Source organism: Rhipicephalus microplus, chromosome 5 (genome assembly GCF_043290135.1).
Source record: "Rhipicephalus microplus isolate Deutch F79 chromosome 5, USDA_Rmic, whole genome shotgun sequence".
Taxonomy (NCBI): domain Eukaryota; kingdom Metazoa; phylum Arthropoda; class Arachnida; order Ixodida; family Ixodidae; genus Rhipicephalus; species Rhipicephalus microplus.
The window spans coordinates 17,482,184-17,492,578 of record NC_134704.1 but is presented as its reverse complement, the minus strand read 5'-3'; the positions used below and the strand labels follow the sequence as shown (position 1 = coordinate 17,492,578).

The 10,395-nt window shown below is 44.2% G+C and overlaps 1 protein-coding gene across 1 annotated transcript; it reads left to right on the top strand.

The window, feature by feature from the left end:
• The first annotated feature begins 235 nt into the window (after positions 1–235).
• Positions 236–9,805, top strand: LOC119174935 (NAD(P)H oxidoreductase RTN4IP1, mitochondrial). The gene is made up of 9 exons (XM_037426070.2): positions 236–594; positions 1,148–1,299; positions 1,390–1,458; positions 1,561–1,685; positions 2,030–2,078; positions 3,824–3,960; positions 4,805–4,988; positions 8,023–8,115; positions 9,480–9,805. The coding sequence occupies exons 1-9, from the start codon at positions 366–368 to the stop codon at positions 9,612–9,614; spliced, it is 1,173 nt and encodes a 390-aa protein (XP_037281967.2). The 5' UTR covers positions 236–365; the 3' UTR covers positions 9,615–9,805.
• Positions 9,806–10,395: the final 590 nt, after the last annotated feature.

Sequence of the window (10,395 nt, the reverse complement as noted above, 5' to 3'; positions counted from 1 at the left end):
TATGCAATTTAGATTAGCAAATATATACACACAAACTAGAAACTAAATCTTGGTGCATTCAATGAAAAGAAAACTTTTTATGTTTTAACAATACAAGATTTTGACGCAAAACTCAGCATATTATGCGTCAATTCTCTGTAAGCAGCCTAGGAAACTAACAAAGCAAGCAACACTGTTGACAACAAAAACCATGCGTGTTTTGCATAGAGCTTGTTGTGGCTTGTTTTCTATCAGCGGTCCGTGGTGAACAGCAGGTGTCAGATAACATACTGACGTGAGGTCGACAAACTTTTGCGATTCGCATTTGCACGCGCTATTGTTCTACAGTAGACTCTACAGTAGACTCTTCTCGCAGCGAAGGCGCGATGATGATTCAGCGGTTGCTCGAAACCGAGCGCAAGCTTATTACTTTCGGATCGCGTAGACTCAATCACACATTGCCTCCGAAGATGAAAGCATGGCAAGCCCGTAGCTTTAACGGCGTCGATAGCGTCCAGATGGAAGAAACACGAGTTCCACAACTAACATCATCGAACGAAGTCCTCGTTAAAGTCCATGCAGCGAGCGTCAACCCGCTTGATGTGGCGATGTTGGGTAAGTAACGCATATAGCGGACTACTAACTTGCCGTGCTTGTCCCCAAGGCTTCATGAGCGCGAAAAAGTTCTGAACGGCAGGTGAAACGCTGTTCTTGAATGCAGAGTGTATTTGAACTTCTTCCGCCCAAATTGTGTAACAAGGTACAGTGGCTATTCCTACAATAATACAATCAGTATTATATTTGATGGCATACTATCAGCACCGATTATTTTTATTGATCCCTGATAAATTATGGGTAAGGTTGGCTAATGTCGCTTTAGTATTGGTAAACGCTTGTTAATGTAAGCATTCAAATATTACAACAGCAGCACTGCCTTCCTTCAAAATCAGTGCAATGATTGGGTTTACTGGTATCAGAGATTTCATATATGCTGTCATCATTGTTTGTTTCAGTAAATTGTGTCTTCGTGCACAGGACATGCCTATTTATTTTCTAACCCAAGGGCCTTCCGTACATATCATGTAATTTTCCTTACATTTTGTTAACATAATGATCTGATACTGATTATACCACTTTTTTTCTCTCTCTCTCTCTCTCTCTCTTTCAGATGGATACGGAAGAAATGTTATAGATGTGCTGAGGAGGCTTCAGTACTTTCCTAACAACATAGAAAGATTCCCTATGATCCTTGGCCGAGACTTTTCAGGTGAAGTTGTCGGTGTTGGACATGGCGTGAAAGAGTTTCGATTCGGAGATGAGGCAAGATGATAATTTTCTTTTTCTAAACCTTTCCATGTTGTACGTGTGACATAGTTTTTCATTGTAGGTCCTTCTGTTTTTCTATCGTAGGTCTGGGGTGCTACTCTGGCTGGTCGGCAAGGATCTCACGCAGAGTACATCACAGTTCCTGCATGCATTGTGAGAGGCTTTTCCTGATTTCGTATGCAAACTTGTTCTGTGTGGCAGCACAAGAAAACTTCGTGATGACGGAAAAACCTTTGCGCTCTGCCTACTCTGCAGATAGCAAAAAAGCCAAAAACAAAGTCCCATTTGGAATCTGCAGCATTGCCTTACGCTGCGTTAACAGCATGGGCTGGAATCCGCTCCGTAGGAAACCTCAGCAGGTATACAACACAAAACAAAAGGTGAGGAAAGTGACTCTGCATACTTTCATGCGAAATGAGGCGACTTTAGTAGCCGTAAACCCTTTCGACAGATCTGACAAAATACAGGCAGCTTTTAGTTAGAAAATCTGTTGTAATTCATCATCGCTGATAAATAAGCTTTATTATAGCTATAGCTTCTGTGTTTCAACAAAGTGCTTGCTGTTTTTGTGCCAGCTTTTTTAAGGAGCCATGATCCATTGATTAACTGTGTTGTGATATTTTGCTCATTAATATTTTTTTGATATTCTCTGTAAGGAAAGGGGCATCATTCAACCCTATGCATTGTGCTTTATTGCATGTTTTTCTCTTTTTTCTCCTGGTAGATGCTTAGTTTTAGGGGCCTCTGGTGGTGTTGGGAGTTTTGCTGTACAGGTTTGTTTAATTTCTATTTACTGTTTGTCATGAACACATCACAGATAGAAGTGCAAACACAATTGATATCTCCTTCGTTCAAATACGTGCCACTGCTGCAGTTTTGTGCAACTGTTTCTCTTTGCAAGTTACCGTATTTACTCGATTCTACCGCGCCCTCGATTGCAACGCGCACCCGATTTCCACCACGAAAAAAAAAAAAAAAAACGTAAGACATCGATTGCAACGCGCACCCATTTTTCTCGCTGGCCCGCACGATCACACCACTCGAAAAAACTACTCCTTTCGGGAGCGTCTTGCATTTATATATGAGGTACGGGCGAAGCTTGTGCCCATCTGACGTGTAACAGAGCATTGCCGTCACTGTTGTTTTACCATGGACCGATGTCAGCACGCGAACTTGCTTCGCCTCCTTCTTCTCGATGGTTGTGGTGCCAGGCATGTCGAAGTAAAGAGGCGTCTGATTGGCATTCCCGATTTGCCCAAGCAGGTAGCCGTTGTTGCGCCGCAAGTTTAGGACGAACCTCTGAAAACTGTCAAGCTTTTCATCGTACTCCTCCGCAAAAGTTTTCGCATATGCATTTTCCCCTTCGGAAAGGAAAGCCTTTCCTCTTCATAAAGTTAGTTAGCCAGCACCTGCTCGCTTTAAACTGGCTCCGCATTAGACCTTTTTCTAAGACTAATTGCATAGCCCGCACTTGGAGCAGTTCTGTCGTCACGGGCCGCTGTGCCGCTCGCTGCTCAAGCACATACTCGCCGAGCAGCTCTTTAATTTGCGGAAACCGACCCTGCTGTGGTCCACTGAAGCCTTTGCGTGAAGCTTTGCTGTCGACAATCTTCTGCTTTTGTTTCCGCCAGTCCCGCACGGACGTTTCGGGAACTCCGAACGACCGCGATGCGGCCCGATTTCCGTCCGTTTCTGCACACGCGATGACTTTTCTTTTAAAAGCGGCATCGTGGTGCACTCAGGTTTTTGGAGTCGGCCCTTCCACGCCGTCGATGCTAATGCACTACTAGATGACGAACTCCTCAGCACATGTACGAAGTGCCGCACATGGGAAACACATAGGCAGAAATGGCCGACGCGCCATGCCGACGCACGTAGGGGGCGGCCATTTGGATTTGCCTATGGCAATAGATTGACCGCAATTTTTTTGTTCGTACTCGATTCTAACGCGCATGCGATTTATGAACTCGCTTAACCGGAAAAAAGGTGCGCGTTAGATTCGAGTAATTACGGTAAGCTTAAGACATGCACTTTCGTGCAGGCCCATTGTCACTCTTACAAAGTTCAGTGCTATGTATGTCACCGGTTAAAACATGAAAAAATCTATGTATGTCACCGGTTAAAACATGAAAAAATCAAGTCCTGGTGTATTACGCGCCAAATCACAATAAGATATTGAGGCCCAGTATATCGACCAACCAGGGTTCCTCACGGTGCACATAAATCTAAGTACCCCAATGTTCTTGTATTTGGCCCCCAACAAACTGTGGCTTCCATGGCTGAGCACTAACAGAAGGGTATCGCTTCAAAAGCTAGTATGCCACAAAATGTATTGTGAAATGCTACTTTTGTCTAAAATTTAGGCTCAAAGAAGCAAGCTTTTGAGCTGAATTTTCCTTTGGACCTGAGTATATTCGTTACACATCAATCAATTTGTTAATGATGCCATAAACATAGTTGCTTCCTTGCTTTTGGTGGTGTACCACTGATAGCTTTATATAACTGACTGTGTTTGCAGTTACTAAGAGCCTGGAATGGATCGGTCACAGCAACATGCAGTGCTGGAGCAGTAGAGATGGTTTCGAAACTCGGGGCAGACACTGTTGTTGACTACACTGCACCAGATTTTGAGGCACAGCTGCTCCATGGTCCAAGGCATGTATTGTCAGTACGGAAAAGTTGTGTGCTGCATAACTGATTCCTATTGTCTTCGGCATGGCTTCTCAAGCGTCTGCTTTAAAAACCCTTGCTTATCACATATATCAGCATCACAGCAAGTCCACATTTCTTCAAAGAAAGCATAGCAGGAGCAGAAAGTGTTTGAGCACACTGGTCAGGGCCAGTTATAAAGAAGGTCTATATCTGAATTGTGTTTCTCGAAAAATGCGAAATACACAGGTGCTGGCCATAGCTGCACGTTAGCCTACCACATGCGCAGCAAGAAATGCTTCAACCCTGCATGTTTTCAGTCAACTCCATCATCTACATCTAAATGCACACCACAAAACACATTTTTTTTATGCTACACCAGTCCATGTTCTCATGTGACCTGTGTAAGCACACCTTGTGCACCATGTGTCCACTCATGCTGTCATGGTTTAGTGACGAGTGCCATTTATTAGTCATAAAAAATATTTCTGTGACAGGTGTTTCTAGCTGGCATACTCTGACAGCAAAATTTCCAAAGAATGACCATTTTCAAGAATTCATTTTCTTTCGCACAACACGAAGCTAAAAACGTTGCGATATGGAAAGCGATTGTGCAGTTTCGCTTATCGGATTAACTATATAGCATTTTCATAATTGGTCGAATTGACAGTAGTGCATGTAACACATAGTGCAAAAAATGCTTACTGTGTACTTGAACGATTCTTTATTCAGCATAGTTGTGGCAATGTTCAAGTAATAACATTCTGAAAAGCTCTCATGCTAGTTTGCGGTCTCTGGCCTTCATGTCCATGACGCCTTGCTCAGTTCTTGCCCTCCTCCCTTCTTCCAGGTTTGACTTTATCCTGGATTGCGTTGGTACCCATCAGGGCCTGTCTCCAACAAAGCTTCTTCACAAAGGGCGCCTTTCTACCTATGTTACTGTGGTGTCGCCTGTATTGAAAAATACAGATAACATGGGAATTTTTTCTGGGATGGCGCTGTCTGCGTACCAGGCACTGCAGGTTACTCTTCAGGTGAGAATTTAATCGTAGAAGGGCAGTGTTTAGGGCTTCCAGTTAATCATGTTTTGAGAGCAGCAAGGATGTGCACCTTTTTACGTCTTGCTTGCTATATTTTACAAACCCAGCTGTAGAGAGCAATTTGCATAAGTTGGTGCATATTTTAATACGATATTCGTAGTGTAAGTGACAATAAACCAGAAAAAAAAAAATAAGACAGGATAGGGTGCCACACTTACAACTGCCTTAGTTCTTTCATGTCGCTGAAATATAGACACAACTTAAAGGCTGTCTTAGTTTTATTTCCAACGATTTCGACCAGTAGACCAATCTTCGTCAGGGTTTGTGAATTCTTATTCACAAACCCTGATGAAGATTGGTCCACCGGTCGAAGCCGTTGGAAACAAAACTAAGACAACCGCGAAGTTCCGTCTCTTCTCTTCCCAAGTACAATTGGCCCATTGGACAAACTTCTTCAGTATATATATATATATATATATATATATATATATATATATATATATATATATTGTAAGCATATTTGGTCTTCTGAGCGGAGGGAGGCATCGCGGAATAAACGCTTCTGCTTGCCCTGCCTGGTGAAGACTGTCCGCGTCTTTCAGAGTGGTGAAGGTGGGTCAAAATCCCGACGTCCTCCTACGTTCATGTCCCACCTGTAGCTCCGATCTGGTCACCGCTTGCACCCGGCCACCCACACAGGTATGCAGACATCGAACCTAACACCTAGCCATAACGCTACAGCCCCTATGCCGGCGGCTGCCCGCTCTTCATCTACTGTCACCAGCCCTCAGCGCGAACCACGCATGTTCGTAAGTCTCCGCGGTGATGACGTGGAGGAATGGCTCGACCTTTACAACCGAGTGGGTTCAGCCAATTGATGGACCGAAGCGGAGAAGTAGCTACCTCCCTTTCTTCTTGACAAGCTAGACCAACACCTGGTATTTCAATCACAAAGGTGACTCCTTCGATTGGTCGACCTTTGCAACAAACTGCGACGAATCTTCGGATGCTCATCGAGTTGTTCTGAAACTGGGAAACAGAAGCTGGCTGAGCGTCTTCAACTTGCACATGAGTCATACACTTCGTATATCAAGGATGTTCTGGCCCTCGGTCGCCGTGCGAACAGTAGTAATATGCCGGAAGACGAGCGCATTCGCCACATCCTTAAAGGAATCGCCCCAATTGCATTCAACGCCCTGGCTGTTGGCAATCCCACTACGGTTGAAGACATCATTTCGACATGCCAATGCCTTCACCAGTTGCAGACCCTCCGGCTTCAATAAGACAGTGATCCTCGCCTTATGCCTCCCGCTAAATTAAAAGCCCTTATCCTTACCATTATCTGAATGAACTTCGAGACCTCGAACAGCAGCGGTCTAATGTCGCCTCCACTCCGTCCCCACCGTTTGACCTGCGGAATCTTGTTAATCAGGAGTTAGCGGCAATGGCGACACCGACAACCCCGGTCGCTCCGCCTGGACTCCTGATGCCCACATACGCTGATGTAACGGCCAGGTCGACATCGGCAGCATCGGTTGCTCAAACTGTGATGCCCACATATGCGGAGATCGCCTGCTCCCGAGACGTCTAGCTCTACTGATGTTGCTAATGGTCATTTGGCTGCTGTGCATGGTGGAATGCCTGCTGCACTTTCATATCCCCAGTGGCGTCAATCCCGTCCTGTTTGCTTCTACTGCGTTATACGAGGCCACTGTTTTCGTTACTGCCGTCACCGCCAGCAGAAGATATGACGAGGCTATGTTGAGTTCGAACTAGACTGGTTCCGGACACCTACCCGTTCACGCAGTACTATATGCATGTTGCATGTTACATTGGCAGCATCGGTTGCTCAAACTGTGATGCCCACATATGCGGAGATCGCCTGCTCCCGAGACGTCTAGCTCTACTGACGTTGCTAGTGGTCATTTCGCTGCTGTGCACAGTGGAATGCCTGCTGCACTCTCATATCCTCAGTGGCGTCAATCCCGTCCTGTTTGCTTCTACTGCGGTATACGAGGCCACAGTTTTCGTTACTGCCGTCACCGCCAGCAAAAGAAAGGACGAGGCTATGTTGTGTTCGAACTAGACTGGTTCCGGACACCAGATCTTTATGCTCCAGACACCTACCCGTTCACGCAGTACTGGTCTCCGTCTCCTCCAGTGTCCCCTCGTCAACATCAGAAACACCGTTCCTCCAGACGACGCTCTCCATCCCCCTACCGCCCCTCCGCATCGCCGCTTCATCCTATCATCTCTCGTCCTGTTGAACAATTTTCGGAAAACTAAGGATTGCAGTTTTTTGAGAGAAAACTGCATGCCATTGACTGAGAAAAATACCTCCTGTTCGCCCAGCCAACATGTTGTAAGTGACTCTTGAAGATATTCCTGTGCAAGCTCTTGTTGACACTGGTGGAACCACATCTGTTTTGCGTAGTGAATTGTGCCCGCAGCTCCGTAAGTCAGAACGCCCTATATGGAACCTGTGTTGCGTGGCCCAAATAATGTGCTGATTCAACCTGACAGACAGTGTATGGCTCGTGTTTCCATCGAAAGCATACGTCACCACATCGAGCTTGTGGGCAACACAATATATATATATATGTATATATTCAGGAATGCACCAAAGGAAAGGGTGCAGCACATGCCAAAAGCCATCACGTAGTCACACCACAAATATTTTGTCCATCTCTTGACACTTTGTCAAGGTCATGTACCGTAATCAACACATGACCTTGACGAAGTCCTGTCATGTAATGTTGCAGGCAGTGCATCTGACATAAAGATGTTTCGCCTTATATACAGTTGGACCCCTTTATAAGAGACACTGATGTACAATACGAATGGGTATAAGAGACACTAGTGTGCTAGCGTTGATAAGAAAATGCATACGAGGTGGGATGTACATTAGAGGCACAAATGTCCTGACCGCATAGCAACCACTTAGAGGCACTAATTACTGGCAACCTTGATTTTTCTACGGGAAACTGCAAATGTGAGATCGGAATCGAAATGTGTTTATAACTCGCAGGAGCTCGCCGATGGCCGCAGTGCCCGCTGGGCTTTCTTCTGCCCCAACGCCTGTGCATTGAAGGAAATTACCGAGCTTGTCGACCTTGGCAAGGTATGTACCACTACATACACAGTTGTTCATTTGCTTAATTCGTTTTGTTGCCGAAGCGTATTCTCACAGAAAGTACTGCAGCCGTGAAATATGATAATATAGCAGGTAATATTGGCACATGCATTAACACCACATATTTCATCTAAGCAGTATGGTAGAAACATTTCAGTCGCATCCTCTGTGCCCGTTTTGAATGTGTTCATTTAGAAGTTGCACTATATGGCTATTTCTAAAGACTACCTCTTACTTATTCATTGGTCCAAACTGTCAAGTGCCTTTAGAACTGTGCAGAGTTCCACACTCTCACTAATGCTTCTCCTGAGAAATGGCATAATTTGGAATGTCATAACTGCGAAATATGCTTGAAAAATATCAAGTTGTAGGACAGGATTTTAGCAAATGCATAACAGCTGACGTAATGCCCCACATATTTTGCAGCCAGATTCTATCCATTCGTGATGAAGGCAAATGCACATTCACTGTATAGGCAATTTTGAGTGTGCCTGAGTGTGCCTAGTGTCACCTCACAAAACCCTTCACTGTGCTCAGATTTTTATTTTTTTATTTTTAAATAAAAGTTTGATAAGGTACACTTTCTCTTCACTCTTCTGATAAAGTTCTGCAGACTACTTTGCCATCTATGTTTGCTGGCTGGGTCTTGGTGTTTTGCTGGTGCTGTAGCACACGAGAGCATGAACAAGGCAACAGAGCTACAATACCATGCCGACACTGAAATATGTTATCCTGATGTTCTGCATTACATTAGGTGCTAAAATGCATCTATTATACGAAACATTATGTTGGAGGCCTATGTTGACAATGGAAAATATAGTACAACAAGCGTTGCAAGCCATTGAGGCCTACATGCAATTTAAGTGAAGTTCTATAAAAAAAATCTCAGCATATCCACAGAGTAAATGATGATGAGTGGGGCGAAGCGTCCGTCTGTCTCCCTGTCCGTTGGTCCGTCCGTCTGCTGAGCAAGTCATAAAACTAGGTGGTCACATACAAGGGATCAACAGACCCACGGCTTTAAGAACTTCGCCCCTAAAAGTTTTTTTTAATATTCTTTCGACGTGGCAGTGGCCCACAACATGCTAGAGCACATTTTGAGGGACCATATTAAAATTTATCTGTCTATTCATTAGAACAATTACACCAGTGGTCACATGTTTTGCTGAACTATGCCATCAAGCCATACAAGATTTGAGGCTTGCCGACTTTCTATAATTTATCTCACCAAACTTGTAGGCATCTTCAGTGCCTGGCCAAGACAAAACTCGGCACACAAGTGCTTGCACGAGATTGATGTCAGAAAAGAAATTGAGAGTAAATGGAATACTACAAGCATATCACCCTTGCAGGTGACGCCTTATGTGAGCAGCACCTTTCCTTTCCTCGAAGTTCCAGCAGCCTACCACAAGATGAAGGAAGGCCATGCCAGAGGAAAGATAGTGATCTCTGTTATTGAACAAGAGCCTCCAATCCAGAAGCATTAGAAAGCGTAATCCAAGATAGCGCAATTTTTAGAACGTAAACACTTACCAAAATACGGGTAAGAAACGTTTACGAGTTTCTTGTAAAAGAAGCAGTCGCACATTTTTGTTCGTCATGGAATGTTTTTATTACCCTACTGGCACTTTAGAATGTATTATAGTACGCAAAAAAATAAATTTCGAATGTCTTTGCATGGAGTGAACATTCAAGGCACTGGTCATAAAAAAAAAATGGCATAGTACAATGGCATTAAAAACAAGAAGCTTATTTTACATAATCTGCCATCAACTAATACATTGCTTTCATCATTTCACACGTTCCTCAAGTGTTTACTAGGAAGCATGGCAGTACAGGCACTTCATTTTTATGCAAACACACGTCAATAATGATTGTTGGAATTTAAAATCCCAAAACCACAATATGATTAAGAAAGACACCATAGTGGAGGTCTCCAGAAATTTCGCCCACCAGGGTTTGCACGTGCATCTAAATCAACGAGTGTCCTTCTTACAAAGTGTTCCATGATCTATGGTGCCAAGTCTAATTTCTACCTTTATCATATTCCTAAATCCAAATATGGATGCCTTTGCCATCTACTCCAGGTGAGAAGTGAGCCGTCAACATTGTGCTCAGCAGTAGAATGCTGCAGAAGTTGCTTCAACATTACAGGCAGTATTTAGGTCAAACTGCGGGAGATCACACACCGCATGTGGTTGCAAGTGATGACAAAACACATCTAGTACATCAGTGAAGAACATCTGCATCTGTTATTTCTCTACAGTG